Here is a 16,550-nt window from a genome sequence, read left to right as displayed (position 1 = left end):
CAACATGCATACTGCAATGGTTATATGGTTTAGTCAAGAGACTTTTCCAACTCGAAATCGGTTTTGTAATCTTCCTCCATAATCCAAAGTCTGGAATCTATTGAAATATGAAGCCCATGATTTATGAGAAAAGGACTGGACAATTTGAACGGGGTTGGCACATGGAAGAATTTGGCGATGGACGGAAGTTGTTGGAGGAGTGAGTTCTAAAGGGCTAAGCAGGTCAAGTATAATTAAACTTCTCATATCATTTTTTCTATGCTTTATTTATCTTACGAGTCTTGAATGTTAATTGACATTTTGAAATGGTCTAAAATAGTCAATTTTCAGGCCGACTTTTATCCAATTGCTTCTTGTTACTATACACTAGCCTTCATGCACGCGCTCACGCATGTGCAGAAGGTATTTTTTTAATTACGCCGTGTTACGCGCGATTTACATGTTTTAAATGTATTTATGTGCGTAAATTGACAAAAGGAAGGTTAAATATTTAACGTAAATGAATAATAAATTAAAGCAGCTGAATCCACATAATAAAATCGATCTCTATTGAATTTACATAAAGAATAGAGAAAATAATATTTAATAAATAACTAATTTCAATTATTGTTAGCTCATTGTGAGGCTTAGCTCATTATGAGGCTAAGCCCATCCCCTTCTTAGTGTAGATAATATGATTTGTTAAAAAGAAAAAAATCATTTGACAACCAATTTAATTACATTATTATGCTTTTTATAACCGGCACTACATGTCTTTTAAAATGTTTTGAACGTATTTAAAAATAGATAATAATATTTAATGAACAACTGATTGATTCACATTATTGCTAACTTATTGTGAGGTACTAATTATAAAAAAATAATTTAAAAAAAAACTGTACAAAAAAAATTTAATTATTATAAAAACACTATTAAAATGATGAAAATACTCGTGCCACGTTTAATGTATTATTTTGGATTGTTTTTGAAGTTTTTTGTTTGAAAAACATTTCTATCTATTTATTTTTTGTGAAGCTTGTGACCGCCAAAATCACTGTTGAGTGGTGGGCTTGGCTTTATATCTATATATCTATATATATAAAGGGAGAAGGCCAGTTTGGTGAAGCATTTCAAAATGCCAAAAATGCCCTCACTTCGTACACAAAAAACCAAAAAAACCGTCTAAAAAATAGGGTTAAAAATGTAATAATCTCGAATTCTCAACAGCATTAATTCACAACCATTAGATAACATGCTCACACTTTAAGTTCATTTTCAGCCTTTAGATCAATTATTCCACAACTGCTACATCACATCTGGATTTGGATCACATCCTGTGTGAAGAAACACTTACAGATAGAAAGACGGAAACCATCTATCGCACGATCAAAGCAGCAACTGCAGCGGTTGACAGACCCGACATGGAACCGCCATTTATTGCACGTTCTCCATCCCCATAGAGCATACAAAAGGGAAAATTGGATGATTTTCTCAAACTCATTTTTGTCTTTTAGACTAAAAACCCAGAAATCCTAACTTTCAAGGACGATCCGGTAAGCATTTTCTCTAATACTCACTCTCATATTTTTTGTGCTTTCCTTGGTTTTTTGCGTTTGTTCAAGTTTTTTATGGGTTTTAAGTTTATTGTAGTCAATTTCGGGTTTATTGTAGTAATGATTATTTAAGTTTAACTGAATTGGAGGAATAGTCATTCAATTAAAAATCTATAGCTATTGGTCACTTTACTCGTCAAAATGTGTAACTATGATTTTTTTTTATCAACTTCGTTAAAGCTTCCGTCAAAATGAGGAGTTTGAATTAAAGGGCAAATATGAAAAATCAAATGAGAAAATTGTAGTAATGGTCCCTTAACTTTAATCTAATTGTAGCAATGGTCATTCTACCATGACTCATTTTGACAAAAATTCTAATAGGATTCATGAAAAGGATCATAGTTGCACATTATTGATTATCAACACCAGTCCATTAAGCTTAATCGGCACAAAAGAATTAGATTGTTCTAGTCTAACATGCATGAAATCATTCCAGAAATTTATAGCGAAGTATAGCAACAAGATGGCAAAAGCCAAGTCCACCGACAGGAAAATAAAGAAAATTGTTTGGGTAAAGTACAAAAAATTACCTCAACTATTAGGGTCACGACAGTTTCATACCTCATCTTTTAAAATTGACAATGTCATACCGCATCTTACGAATTTGTGACAATGTCATACCTCTGTCAATTTTTCTGTTAGTTTTCCTGTTAAGTGCTAACGTGACTTGATTTGAGACCTATTTTCTATTAAAAAATTATTCAAAACTAAAAAACAATTATTTAATATTTTTTAAATATTAAAATAATAATAAAAAGTAAAAAAAAAAAACCCTCATTTCGTCCCTCCCCTCCTCCCTCCTCCCTCCTCCCTCCTCTCCCCCATCTTCATCTTCTTCCCCCACCTACAAATCCCAAAAAAAAAAAAAAAAAAATCTAATTTGTCTTCCCCCACACCCACACTCTTCTCCCTCCTGCAACCTAGAGAAAAAAAAAACCCAGATCCCGTCGGCGGGATCTTGGGTGCGCAGAGAAGGTAGAGGATGGGTGCAGAAGAGGATGTGGAGAATGGATGAGAGTGGTGGATTTGGGGTTTGATGGGTTTTCAAATTTTTTTTTTTTTTCCCTCTTCTTCTTCTTTCGTAGGGCAGTTGACGGTTTTCAAAAAAAAAAAATTTTTTTTTCCTTCCTCCTTTTTTTCCTCTTCTTCTTCTTCTTCTTCTTCCTCCTTCTGCTTCGCCTCCTCCTTCTTCTTCTTCCACAGGGGGGTTGTTGATGGGTTTTCAAATTTTTTTTTTTCTTCCTCTTCTTCTTCCTCCTCCTTCTCCTTCTCCCTTATTCTTCTTCTTCCGCGCCAACCGGGGCGGGGGGGGGGGGTGAATTTTTTTTTTTTCCTTCCTCCTTTTTTTCCTCTTCTTCTTATTCTTCTTCTTCTTCCTCCTCCTCCTCCTCCTCCTCCTTCTCCTTCTTGTTCTTCCGTAGGGGGGTTGTTGGGTTTTCAATTTTTTTTTTTTTTTTTTTGGGTTTGCAGGTGGGGAAGAAAATGAAGATGGGGGAGAAGAGAGAGGAGGGGGGAAGGGGGAGGGGAGGGACGAACTGATGGGTTTTTTTAACTTTTTATTATTATTTTAATATTTAAATAATATTAAATAATTTTTTTTAGTTTTTAATAATATTTTAATGATTTTTTAATAGAAAGTGGATCCCGAATCAAGCCACGTCAGCATTTAACTGAAAAGTAAACGGCCACGTTAGCATTTAACTGAAAAATAAACGGCCAAGTAACGGAAGGTATAACATTGGATCAAATTCTAAAGATGAGGTATGACATTGTCAATTTTAAAAGATGAGGTATGAAAGTGTCGTGACACCAATAGTTGAGGTAGTTTTTTGTACGTTACCCAAATTGTTTTTGTGGTGTAAAAATCTAGAATAATCACAACTTGTGGCTTAAATGAAAGAAGTCCAATTCCACCGACTAGTTAAGTCGGTTGAGCAAAACTACAAATATAAGGTGGGTGCATTTGTATAAACTGAGAAAGTAACAAAGAAGTAAGAAGGAAGAAGAAAACCAAGAAACTAACTTAGAAGTGAGAGTGGTGTGAGCGATCTAGAGTGTCTTTAAGAGAGCGTCATAATTTTTAAAGTGGATTATGAAGAGTTTGTGTTGTAATATTTTATAGAGGTAATACAAATAATTTGTTTATTTGTTTGGTCTCTCCAACTCTCGTTAGAGTTGTGAACTCTAATTTTTCTCAACCCACGTTTGATGAGTTAAGAGGTCAATTTTTACGGATTTTTAGTTGATGGATTGTTGCTCCAATTCAATTAAAGTTGGTGGACTTATTGGTACAATTTTTTTAGGGAACAAATAGAAATAGGGGTGGGCATAAAAATCGCCAAACCAGAAAACCGAATCGAACTGTGACAAAAAAAACCGCGTTGACCAAAAAAGTCAAAACAGGAACAAAAACTGAATCGAACAGTTTCAAACGGTTCTGGTTCTGGTTTGGAAATATTAAGAACCGGAGGAATCGAATTAAACCGCGTTTAATTTAAATTATTGTTTTATTATTATTTTTATATAAGCAAGACATTTTTTCAAGAAGACCATGTGCATAAGCCCAATATTTTTCTTCACTTCTCTCTCCCTACATTATTTTTCTCTATTCTTTTTCAGTATATTATGCATTGTGTACACTTTAGTTTTAATTTAATATCTACACTTTGGCCTTGATATGAGCATTTCAATCTTTTGATTTATATTTATATGCACACATTTTATCTTTCGGTCACCAATCTTGTAGATATGGTAGTGGAAACTCAAATTTACTTAAATTTATGGTTGAAATATGTGTTTGGTATTAAAAGTAGAAAATTAATATATATATATATATATATATATATATATATATATATATATATTTGGTTAGAACCGTAAATCAACATGAACTGAACTGAACTGGAACCATCGTGAATGAAACTGTATAATTTTAGTAATAAACTTAAACGAAATTACACTGAACCTTGAAATTTTCAGATTCTGATTCCTCTTTTGAGGGTGGAACCGAGCCAAACGGACCGTGCCACACCCCTAAATAGAAAGAATGTAAAAGTTGTAAGAAGTGGGATCCCTGTGAGATTTACCTAGTCACTAGTGACGTGGCTGGATAAACAAGAATTGAAGCGCGCCAGGCCCAGCAAACACCGCCTCCAACGACTGCGCTTTCACACAGCTGGAGAGGATCACTTCAGTGAGCTGAACAATTGAAGTCGAAATGGACGACCACCACAAAACGACGTCGTCGTCGGAAGCGGCGGTGATTGAGCACAGGGCGTACGCGAGGGTGGGTCTGCTGGGGAACCCGAGCGACGTCTACTACGGCCGCACGATCTCCTTCACCGCCGGTAACTTCTGGGCCACCGTGCGGTTGCAGCCGTCCGATGATCTCGTCATCCAGCCCCACCCCACCCACGACAACGTCGTCTTCCGATCCCTCCATCACCTGGTTCGTCGCCGCACCACTTCAATTTCGCAATTGCGTTTTAGTCCTAATTTTGAATTGAATTTTGCAATTAAATCGAGTTTTCCATTTGCTGTGATTGAATTGAAAATTGGAAATGTGATTGAATTGAAGATTTGAGATGTGATTGAATTGGAAAATCGAAATCGAACAGGTGAATCGGTTAGATAGTGAGGGATATTATGGAGGTGTTCGATTGCTGATGGCGATTTGCAAAGTGTTCTTTGATTATTGCAAGGAAAATGCGATTAAATTGGAAGCACGAAATTTCACTCTCTCGTATGATACGAATATCCCTCGCCAGGTAAATCTTAATTAACTAAATTTTAATCACACTTGTAATTAAAGTTTAGTGATTCAAGTGAGTAGTGATTTTGATAGTTTGAATTTGAGATTCCGATTTCAATTTCAGGCAGGACTTTCGGGGTCTAGTGCGATTGTGTGTGCAGCCCTGAGCTGCCTTATTGACTTCCACAAGGTTAGGCATTTAATCAAAGTGGAGGTCCGCCCCGGCCTCGTCCTCAATGCCGAGAAGCAACTTGGAATTGTTGCCGGTCTTCAAGATCGCGTGGCGCAGGTTTATGGCGGCCTTGTTTACATGGTACTCGAATTTCAACCATTCCTTACCACCATTCTTTTTAAATTTCAACCATGACATGTGGTAACTTTTTGAGTTCCTAGGAATTTGCCAAGGAAGACATGGATACATTGGGGCATGGAATTTACACACCCATGGATGTTAGTCTTCTTCCGCCTCTTCATCTCATCTATGCCGAGAATCCAAGCGATTCTGGGAAGGTTAGCATTGCCTTCTTGTTAGTTTTACTTATTGCTTTCACTTTTTGGGCAATTTATACGAGAATTGATACGTGTGTTTATTTGTGAGGGCAGGTACATAGTACAGTTCGTCAAAGGTGGCTCAACGGTGATGAGTTTATAATATCATCAATGACAGAAGTTGCAGATATTGCACTAGAAGGAAGGATGGCTTTAGTTGAAAAGGACTACGCTAAATTAGCTTCTCTCATGAACAGAAATTTTGACCTTAGAAGGTTTGAGATTGCCCGATTTTGACTTATTGTTCGGTTATGTGATTATTTTGAGCTTTGAAGCTCTTTTATATGCGTCTTTATGTGTTACGTTGTCATCATGACACCATAGTAGATGGGCTGGATTAACATCGTATATTTTGAACCATCTTCGCATTTGTTATCTTTGTACATTTTATTGATGCTCAATATTGGTATGTGGATGTTGGCAGAAGCATGTTCGGAGACGATGCTCTAGGTGCTTTAAACATAGAAATGGTGGAGGTGGCCCGAAGGGTGGGTGCAGCATCCAAATTCACAGGCAGCGGAGGGGCAGTCGTCGTGTTTTGCCCCGATGGTCCTTTACAAGTGAAGCACTTGGAGGATGAGTATCGAAAGGCTGGCTTTAAATTTGAACAGATAGAAGTCATTCCCTCTCTTCTAAACGAGGTTGACCTACAAACCTTGTCAAAATAGGCAATGAGTTGGTGTCTTTCAATTTAGTTCTCTTGTTTAGGAACACAGTTTTTACTCCCTTGTATTGGTACAGTGAGAACTATCAATCCTGGTCTTTTATCCGTCGAGAAGACTACGAATTGAAACGATCTATGGATTGCTGATTGTTTTGTTCGAGTACTTGATATCGATGCAAGTCTTTCCAAACACAAATGTTTCGAAACAGAGTATATGCGAAACTAAACGCAAAGCGATCGCTACAAGTATGCGAAAGCATGGACCGAAATCAAAATATAATCAATAGAACATATACAACATACACACACACACACACACACACACTAATCAGCATGGAACACACTTTCCAGTTTCTAGGCCTCGTTCACCTCGTGGTTAGTAGGCTACATCACTCGCTCATACCAAATCACAACGAAAGAAGATATCTCCTCCTACTTCCTAAGCCCGAAAATATCCCCTCCTACTTCCTACCTCTTGGGAATTTGATGAATACAGGCTACCATTGCAACGATCTCATGAGCTCCCTCGGTGAACTGCAGATCGGAATATCGAAGAAAAGCGGACTAATCTGTTCCTCTTCTTCGTTATATAGAGCGTCCGCTGTGTCACAGAGACTCGAAACATCACGAATGATCGCTGCGTGTGCGTCTACCTGCATAGATAAAGGAGGATGAAGAAATGTACTTAGCATGTGAATGATTGCTTACAAGTTTAGGGTCAATTAAGGAATGCTAAGAAAATAAAAACATAAACCCGAAAAGTTCAATTGATGTTTGATTACTGAGAAATCAGAGATATGTAAGAACGTATTGAATCAAAATTTTCAATTTCTCCACAGATTTTAAGTGCTAGAATGACAAAATCAATTAAGAAGACAAGAACAGAAACCCTAAAAGCTCAATTGATGTTTGGTTACTGAGAAATCAGAGTAATGACACAGAAAATCAGCTCAGCTGAGCCCCAAATTGGTGTCACGAGCTCAAATTTCCGACCTTTGCATAAACCCTAATCCCCAAAATCTTTCAATTTTCAAAAATTGCCACCAACCAAATAATCCCAAAACGAAAAGAAAGAAACCCCCAATTCACCTGCAAGAGAAGCTCATCCACCAACGACCCACAACCGGACTCCGACCCCTGAATCTCTAACGCACTAGGCCCATCCGACGACGCCGTTTTCTGTCGCTCTTCCTCTTCCGTTCGCTGTTGCTGCTCCTCCTCTCGTTGCCGTTGAAGCTGCCGCGCTCTATCCTCCATTGCGCGCAACGTGCTCGACAAAAGTTCCCACTGGTCGATCTCCGCCTGGTACTTATCTCTGAGCTTAAGAAGAAACTTCCTCCTCCGCTCTCTCCGGAGTTTCTCGGGATCTTCCCGTAGATCCGCGGCGGACGAGGACGGTGGAGCGGAAGCCGACGAGTCGGCATCTGGGTCGACCCGGCGCCTCTTCCTCCGCTTGAAGACGAAGCCGTCGTCGTTGCAGACCTCCCACTCTTGGGCGTCCACCCAGGCTGCCGCAGACTCCATTATTGCAGGAAGCCACGAGCGGGAAAATTGAAAACTTTGAGAATTTTAGCGAAACTTTCAAGTGAGAAATGATTTTTGCTTGCCCCGGATGCCTCGCGTGGACTTTCTGTGTGATAATACAACCTTTAAACGTTGTCGTTTAGGGCTACTCAACAGTAAAAAACGAAATTGCACAGCGGTTTCTGAACTTTAATCTAATTGAAATAATGATCTTTCGACTAAAAATTCTTGATGATTAGTTCCTTAATGCATTAAAACATGCACCTATAGTCATTTTTGTTAATTTCTTTAGGACTCCTGTCAAAATGGTTACGTGTCACATGCATGAGACTGAATCAAGAAACAAATATAAGAACCAAATGAAATAAATTGAAGTAACGGTCATTCAACTTGAATCCAATTGTAGCAATGATTATTCTAATATAACTCATTTTGCCTAGATTTTGACGAAGTTGACAAAAATAATAATAATTGCACGTTTTGATAAGTTAAAGGACTAAAGATGATGTATTTTTAATTGAGAAATCATTACTTCAATTTAGTAAAATTGATGGACCATTTCAACAATTTTCTCAAAATAAAACGCAACGCCGTTTTCTCTTCTCCGTTTTATAACAAACGACACCAAATCCTCTCGAGCTCTCTCCCCTGTCCTGAGGGCTCCAATGGCTAAACCAGTCTCTCTGTCTCTCCTCTTCCTCCGGCCAACACTCACACTCTCTCGCTTACTGCAACCGCACCCCAACCTCCGTACTGTACTCTGCCGATCATGGTCCCCCAAAACGCCGTCGTTCTCAACCACCTCCACTCCCTACCCACTTCAGTACGACATGATCGTCAACCGCCCTACTCAGTCCTCGCTTGATCACAATCGCCGCCGACCCGCCAGAGTCAGCAGACCGGACTCCGAAACCTCCCTCGAGTCCGAACCCGACTTACCGGAAAAACCCACGTCGGCGTCGGAATTGGGGTTCGAGAACTGGCTCGACGAGAAGCTGGCGTCGGCGGAGATGGACAAGTCGAAGCGAAAGTACTACAATAAGAGGAGGAAGAGGATGTACGGGACGGATTCGGAGGAGGAGGACCGGCGGAGGGAGGAGGAGGAGAGCTTGGTGGAGCTCAAGCCGGAGGTGGTTGAGTTCAACACGCTGCATAAGAGGGAGGAGGAATTGTACTTTTACGACACGTTTGCGTATCCATGGGAGAAGGAGAAGCATTACAAGATGGTGTACCAGCTGGAGAAGAAGTACTATCCTGACCAGTGTCTCGAAAAGGCGTTTCTTGAACCAGGGGAGTCAAATTCCGGTGTCAATGGCGGTAGCGATTTGAAGGGGAAGGCGAAGCCAAAGAAAACGAAAGACGGGGAAGGTGATAAGGGATTGGTGTTCTTTGAGCAGGCGGAGAGAGAGGAGAAGAAGGAGAGAGAATTGGTGAAGAATGTGAGTAGTAAAGATGTGACAGAGAAGAAGGTGGAGGACTTCTTTAAGTGTTTGAAGAAAGTCCCCAATGAAGATGCTGGCAATGGTAATGGGGAGCCATATCTTTTGACAAGGAATACTGAGCTTCCTCCGAGATGGGACGGTCCTTATGGAACTGTGGTTTTGGTGAACAAACCGAAAGGTGAGGCCTTCGGTTTCTTGTGCCCGTTTCCATTTATCCGGTTTGGAGTTAAAATTTGTTCCTGTAATTTTTCCTCGCGTCTTATTTGCTTGTTTATTTATAGAGGAATCATAATGCAATTTGCAATACAGGATGGACTTCTTTTACAGTTTGCGGAAAGCTGCGTCGCCTGGTGAAAGTGAAAAAGGTGTCTTTCTAGCTGTAGTGTTATACCTTGCTGTGTAAATAAATGCTCATGTAACTTATTTTCGGGTGGATTACAGGTAGGGCATGCTGGAACTCTTGATCCTATGGCAACTGGTTTGTTAATTGTATGTGTTGGTAAAGCCACTAAGTTGGTAGACGGGTAGGTTTTTTAATGCTATGCAATTTATATAGTTCAGTTGCCATTAGGCCTCATGAGATACTGTGCCTAGGTTGTTAAAATAGTCAATCGACATTTTTGTACTTACTGCAGATACCAAGGTATGATCAAGGGGTACAGTGGAGTTTTCCGTTTAGGGGAGGCTACTTCAACTTGGGATGCTGATTCACCGGTGTGTTATCTTTTCTGATGAATGCCAGTTTCATCTTATACTAAAGTTATATGCTTGTACGTATACTCATACTCTTAACTCCGAGATCATGAGAAGTGAGAACTAAAACCATATTGCATAGTTATCCACATTTTGACCGATGGATGACCTTTTTTGGACGTAGTCTGTAAGAGCTACTGTTGTTACCCCTTTTTGCTTTTTTTTATTTTAGTGCAAACTTAACATGGTCTAATTTTTCTTGCACGTCACTCGTGTGCAGGTCATTCAGCGCGAGCCCTGGGAGCATATCAAAGATGAAGACATAAAGAAAGCTGTTGCATCCTTTTCTGGGGAGATCTGGCAAGTACCTCCCATGTTTTCTGCCATCAAAGTAAGCATTTCTTCTCTCTATATACATACAATGATTACTCTAAGAGAAGTATTAGCAACCGCATAGCTGAGTCCATGAATTTAAAATTTCAAATGCATGTATAGTACATAAACTTTTGTCTCAATTTGGCTCTCCATGTGTTTCAATACAAATCGCGACACAAACAAAATGTTCATGGTAGGTGTAGCACAGGCTTCAGCTAACTTATTGGCAGACTCAAAACTCTGATATTTGTTTAAAACATTTTTCCCGTGACATAGCAACTCTCTGGAAAATATAAGTTTACCCTTTTTTATCTTCTAAATTTACATATTTTGTAGATTGTAACAGGTTTAGTCGACCTTGAGGCTTATAATTTATTTGTTGACAAGTTTCACTAATCTTGCAATAGGTTGGAGGTGAAAAGATGTATGAGAAAGCAAGAAGAGGAGAAAGCATTGAGCTCTCACCTAGACGTATATCAATCTTCCAGTTTGACATTGAGCGCAGCTTAGATGACAGGTACCCTATTTTCATTGGCTTTTGTTTACTGTTGCCTTTGTAATTAATAAATTCGTCTAACACCATCTCGTGGCTAAATTGTATCCGGTGCATCCTGCTACCCTTGGGTTAAAGGTCAAAGCCACGGAGTTAGAATTTAGCTATTTATGATTGTTTATAAGTTGTGAGTCCTCTAATAATCTGATGTATGCTTATTGTAATTTTTGCAGACAAAATTTGATCTTCCGGGTTATTTGCTCCAAAGGGACATATATTCGGTCGCTTTGTGCAGACTTGGGGAAGGCTCTCGGAAGGTATTGAATTTAGAAGACTCATTCTTTACTCCAAAGTCTCTCCCTTTGAATAAGTGCGACTCCATATATATTTTGTTTCATTGAATCTCGTCAATGTCTTCATTTGCAGCTGTGCCCATTTAACTGCTCTTCGAAGAGATTCAATCGGTAAGATCTTTTGTTCTTAACAACTGCTGATTAGTTGTGTTAATTTGCCCTTGATTTTCTGAAACTTTTACCATCCGTAGCGTATTATTAAATGAAGGGTTTTCTGTAGAAATACTTTTAGCGACCTTGTGCGGATTTAATTCCAAGTTCTAACAATCTCAAAAAGGAACAGAAGATATTTGACGAAAATTACAACCACCAATACATGGAATTTGTTTCTTACTTTCAAGAAAATAATACCGTTAGCTCGGCGTTACCCTTCTGCTTGGCAGGTGAATACTCTGCAGACAATGCATGGGACTTCAAAGAGCTGGAAGAGGCAATTACCAAAACTTATTTCTAATTAGTGATTGCAAATCTAATTCTTTACCTCGCAAGTTTTGAAGCCTTCACAAAACAACACAAGAGGATCGATCATCGAACAATTCATTTTCGAGCTCATAATTTGTAACCCTAGATATTGAGATTGTTTCTTCATTTTTTTCTTCATCTGTTAATGTAAAATATAGCAATTTTTTGTATTAATTGAAGAATTTACATTGTGAAAATGTTAGTTTCAGAGTTCCCGCGTTTGAGATGGAACACAACCTCAGGCGCCAAATGCTCTTAACTGTTTGAGCTTTCAAGACCGTTGCATCGTATTATTGGTAAGCTTGACTAGCCCATCATCATTTATGAATTCCATTAACCGTATGATACGAGTATACCCACAAAAAAAATCACTATTATTGACGGTAGCAACGATACAGCCAAATCGAATGTAACTTTGTGTAAGTACAGTTGACCTGTATGTGTACAAGTTCCTTTAGCCATTATTTTCAACCCTCTAATGAGCTATTGAACTTGGAGGATCAATTCCCATTTCCTCAAAATATGCTTTCTCGGCGCTCGCCATTCGTGCTTGAAACATCGTCCATTCTCTTCTGCACCTCTCCCTTACCCCTTCCCATGGCGCTCTTCCACCGTCCGCTTTCCCCTGTCGGGAGGAAAAGATCGGTGACTACATTTTCTTACAGATATAATAAGCAAATCAGTTGAGCTCAAAAGTTCGGGTTTACTTGGTTCCCGAGTGAAGGAACGCCTTGATGGACAATCCACTGCGCATCCACGACTCCTATTTTCTTATGTGCAGGCTGTTTCCGAGCAAAGATGAAAAGGTTGAAGATTATAATTACAATCACAAACAGGAAGGAGTAATATAATTAAGGTAGAAAGAGAGAAGTTGTTTCGAACCGCTACACAATGTCTAAGAGCAAAATCCAGACCCCAGCCATGGACCAGGTCATTCTGCAGTAGCATGGAAAAGTTTTAAACGTTGGTAATAAGAGTAATCACTCAAGGTTCGCAATAGTTTGAACGGTGAAAGACAATAATGAATACCTGAATCATATGCCAAACACAACGCCATGCGTCGCGAGAAAACACAGGTGCCATAATTTCAACAAACCTGCATGATTTGGTGTTCAAGGTATAATGCATTAGAAGTCCGAACACATTCCAAAGTTTCCACAGCGGTGATGAAGATATATATATATACATACGCTGCACATGGTGGCAAATGCGGATCATTGCACCAACCAGGTTTCTCCTCTGTCTGCCTGTATGAAGAGGTACAAGAAAACATAGGTGAAGCAGCAATTTGAGTCATCACTTGAATCCGGTGAACCCAAAATAAAGTGATATATTATCAATGAGCGAAAGACAAAGAAAGATAGGAAAATCAGCCAATCTTACATGTGAACTTCACTATCACCTCTCCGCTTCGTCATCTGCCATGTTAGCCCGCTATTTGGTTCTAAACCAGGCTGTGATATTTCCAAACCATGTTTCTTGACCAACTTTATGTATCTGGTTCAAAGAAGATTGATGCCTTAATATATAGTTCATACAAGTAGTGGTTTTCAATTAAAACAGCGAAGTTAATTTCCAACACTCACTTCTCTGCATTAAAGTGCTCCAAACCGAGATCCTCATCCCAAATAAATATGTATTCGTAGGGTGCCACAATGTCAGGATGCAAAAACCGCTTGGCATACCACCTGGAAGGTGTTTCCAGGAATCTTATGTGAAAACATAACTCTTGTGGGATTTAACATAGGTCCGTTGCAGAACTATTAGGACAAACTTTAAATATACAAAGGAGCTCATTTCTTTCTAACCATTTAGTTTGCTTCTGTATGCTCACGTGGATAGCCCGCTTCGACCATTCAAATTCATCCCATTCACTTGTCAAACCATCATAGTGAAACAAGAGTATGGTGAAATTCTCTGAAAACTGTAAATTTACGTTAGTAAGAGAGAGAGATAAATAAATGCACAATTAAATTGGTTGAGAGAACTGACCTTTTTAACAGCTGCATCAACATTTTTTTTCTGAGCATAACCTACAGTAAAGGTTACAAGATACTTTGGCTTGACAAGTAAGTCCTGCAAGTTCCACCTCCAAAAGAAAGGGCTAAGATTAGAGAACAGGTCTCGTAGGGACTAAGTAAAATTTTTAGTAATCCTCTAAAGAGAGGAAAGGTAACTGAATATCACTCCGTTATGGTGTATTTCATCACTATCACCGCACAGGCATCAAACTCAATGACTTCATATAAGAGAGGAATCTAGAGGTCAGACGTGTCATTCATACTAAACTTATAATAGCAGATGCACACCTCACTGGGCAGGCCCCATAGTCGGCGAAGATAGAAATCCGATTCAGATGCAACGATACCAGGCGGTAGGCTTTCAGCCCCTCGAGGATTAGTTGGAACCCAAATCTGCATTGTAGGCAAATGGATAGAAGTCAGTGCCAGCACATAAACTTCAGAACAGTAGATTGCACCAAATTTCCTGTAACAATTACAACATCAAAACAGCCCGAAGAAAAAGATAACCTTTCACTGAATCCTTTAACTTTGCCCCTAGAAAAAACTATACGAGCGTGTGCACTCAGAGAAGTATCTTAATTTCCTTTACTAGCAAGCAAGCAATTTTTGCTCAAGAATATTACGATAATTAGCCTAGGAGAAGGCCTAAATCCATTTGTGCTGCACAAGTATAATTTAAACATACCTTTGTCTCCTGAGATACATATTTTTCAGTGCGCACTTCGTTTCCCTTCAAAGAAGACCAGGCATTCGACAGTGCTTGGGTTGAAAACCCATAGTACTTTTCCTCTATGTACGAAAGATCAATTGAAGGGAAAAGGGTGGACGGAAGATTCATCTACCACATTCAAACACAATTCGTAAGTCCATGTTCTCTGTATATGATCTGGATTCGGAACCAAATTAATGTGAAACACAACCATACAGAAAAACGATAAAATGATAATTCGCGCACCTTAGTCAACGAAAGTGTTGGAAAAGATACTCCTACAAAGAATCCGATTACAACACCAACAAAGATCGTCACCACAAGCCTCATTGTCTCATTAGGGTTTCTCATATTTCCGCTGCAGCTCAAAAGAGGTTCACATTACACAAATGATGCAAACTCTGAGTCCCGTTATAACATCAACGAACGTAAAGATTAAAGAATGACCAAACCAAAAACAAAAGTCAAAGATTCGTACATGCGTATGGGAGACACCATATTACTGAAATTACTACGATTCCAGAGTCACAAAGATACAGGTTGAATTCTAGCAAGCAGAAGGAGTTCCATACATGCGAAAATCGGCAGACTCTACAGGTTCATCAGTGAACTGCCTGCTCTCATGGAAAATTAACCATTAATCCAAAACCCTGAGAAGATAAATTACTTAGCTTAAACCATCAAATTAATTTCAAAACATCAAATTAATTTTAAAACATCAAATTAATTTCACCACAATAGCTCACTGGCTTTGTTTACACCACTTATCAGCTGATCCAAATTCTAATTACATCAAAATTCATAGCTAAGCAACCAATTAAGGGAGATTATATTTACGTTAAAATGGCATGAAATTTAATGCGGAAAATTCAGCGGGAGTTTCTAAATTCATTAAATTTATTGGCATGAAGTTAAACTCAGTTAAAAGCATCAAATCCGGAAATATTTACTGGGATTAAGGAAAGTAATTAGTATCTAACGAGAAGGTAAAAACGTACGGAGGTGACTTTGCCGTAAAAAAAATCGTCAACGCGGCGGAGCACAACCGGACGCGGCCCAGCTCCGTTGTCCGGCAAGGCCGGCGTTCCAGTTCCGTTTCCCTGTCTCTCCGAAACCGATTGGGCTTTTGAAAATGGCACCTACGAGGAACTGCTGAAATTTGAATTCCCCGACGGATTCCATTTCTGTAACGCCTTTTGTAAACGAGCTTCGTGATTCCGTTTGGACTTTTCTCTAATCACGTGCGGCGCTCGTGATGGGAAGTTTTGAACCAGAGGATGTAGCCCCCGCCGTTGGATAAGGGGGTTTGTGGGACCCGCGTGAACGGGTGGAAATCCGGCCGTTGACCGAAGTGCGGAAGTCTTAGGGTGCGCCTGCGCAGTGGCTAAGAAGAAACAAAGATATCCGTGAATTTCAAATGATTAGGAAATGATGGTTGTGATTTGGTAGTGCAAGAGTGAGTACATTGCTCTAGTTAAATAGATCTTCATTTTTAGGAATTTCTTAGTTTAAACTCACGCTTCCAACAAGATTCTATTTAATTACTTACTTTAGGAAAAGACATATTCTGGTTTTGAGATCTGAATTCGCATCTTACGAAGTTAAACGCTTTATTTTTGCAAAAAATACACAATTACCCTTTGTTTGAACACTTCGATCATATTAAGGAGGGAGTCAAAAGTGAATAACGTGTTGATAATATGTCAACAAAACCCGTTTTGGCCTTGACAATGTTCTGAGGCTCACTACTATGTTTTTCCACTTATTTTTTTAGTTTTTGGCTCAAATATTTGACTAAATATACATTTGTTGCTCAATAAACTGTAAAACTGCTTTCAAATTCCTTAAAGAGTTTAACTTAACGCTCAGGAAAAATATTTTGCGAAAAAAAAAAATTTGTATTTTTGTCAAAAAACATG

The 16,550-nt window shown here is 39.0% G+C and overlaps 4 protein-coding genes across 5 annotated transcripts; 2 read left to right on the top strand and 2 right to left on the bottom strand.

The window, feature by feature from the left end:
- The first annotated feature begins 4,656 nt into the window (after nt 1-4,656).
- On the top strand, nt 4,657-6,719 carry LOC137708027 (glucuronokinase 1). The gene is made up of 6 exons (XM_068446988.2): nt 4,657-5,040; nt 5,210-5,359; nt 5,468-5,656; nt 5,737-5,853; nt 5,947-6,107; nt 6,317-6,719. Exons 1-6 carry the CDS (start codon nt 4,810-4,812, stop codon nt 6,558-6,560), a joined length of 1,092 nt encoding a protein of 363 aa, XP_068303089.2. The 5' UTR covers nt 4,657-4,809; the 3' UTR covers nt 6,561-6,719.
- Nucleotide 6,720: 1 nt separating this feature from the next.
- Nucleotides 6,721-8,653, bottom strand: LOC137708028 (uncharacterized). Its single transcript, XM_068446989.2, has 2 exons — nt 7,646-8,653; nt 6,721-7,209 (listed from the first exon to the last, which is right to left on the bottom strand). Exons 1-2 carry the CDS (start codon nt 8,078-8,080, stop codon nt 7,054-7,056), a joined length of 591 nt encoding a protein of 196 aa, XP_068303090.1. The 5' UTR covers nt 8,081-8,653; the 3' UTR covers nt 6,721-7,053.
- An 18-nt stretch (nt 8,654-8,671) lies between these two features.
- On the top strand, nt 8,672-12,095 carry LOC137708466 (Pseudouridine synthase family protein). The gene is made up of 9 exons (XM_068447548.2): nt 8,672-9,700; nt 9,832-9,887; nt 9,964-10,046; nt 10,158-10,236; nt 10,496-10,606; nt 10,998-11,107; nt 11,317-11,400; nt 11,510-11,547; nt 11,820-12,095. The coding sequence occupies exons 1-9, from the start codon at nt 8,746-8,748 to the stop codon at nt 11,888-11,890; spliced, it is 1,587 nt and encodes a 528-aa protein (XP_068303649.2). The 5' UTR covers nt 8,672-8,745; the 3' UTR covers nt 11,891-12,095.
- Nucleotides 12,096-12,218: 123 nt separating this feature from the next.
- Nucleotides 12,219-15,813, bottom strand: LOC137708467 (uncharacterized). Of its 2 annotated transcripts, none has more exons than XM_068447550.2 (14): nt 15,630-15,813; nt 15,110-15,245; nt 14,878-14,989; nt 14,608-14,760; nt 14,208-14,312; nt 13,891-13,974; nt 13,707-13,822; nt 13,485-13,586; nt 13,282-13,395; nt 13,089-13,145; nt 12,928-12,994; nt 12,781-12,834; nt 12,606-12,680; nt 12,219-12,523 (listed from the first exon to the last, which is right to left on the bottom strand). In XM_068447550.2, the coding sequence occupies exons 2-14, from the start codon at nt 15,127-15,129 to the stop codon at nt 12,374-12,376; spliced, it is 1,209 nt and encodes a 402-aa protein (XP_068303651.2). In that variant the 5' UTR covers nt 15,130-15,245; nt 15,630-15,813; the 3' UTR covers nt 12,219-12,373. The 2 variants fall into 2 exon arrangements, with proteins under 2 accessions (XP_068303651.2, XP_068303652.2); XM_068447551.2 differs by having other exon boundaries at nt 15,110-15,281; nt 15,630-15,811.
- Nucleotides 15,814-16,550: the final 737 nt, after the last annotated feature.

Source organism: Pyrus communis, chromosome 17 (assembly GCF_041283825.1).
Source record: "Pyrus communis isolate YQ-2024b chromosome 17, ASM4128382v1, whole genome shotgun sequence".
Lineage (NCBI taxonomy): Eukaryota > Viridiplantae > Streptophyta > Magnoliopsida > Rosales > Rosaceae > Pyrus > Pyrus communis.
The sequence above is the reverse complement of the archived record's forward strand: the minus strand, read 5'-3'. Positions and strand labels throughout refer to the sequence as shown.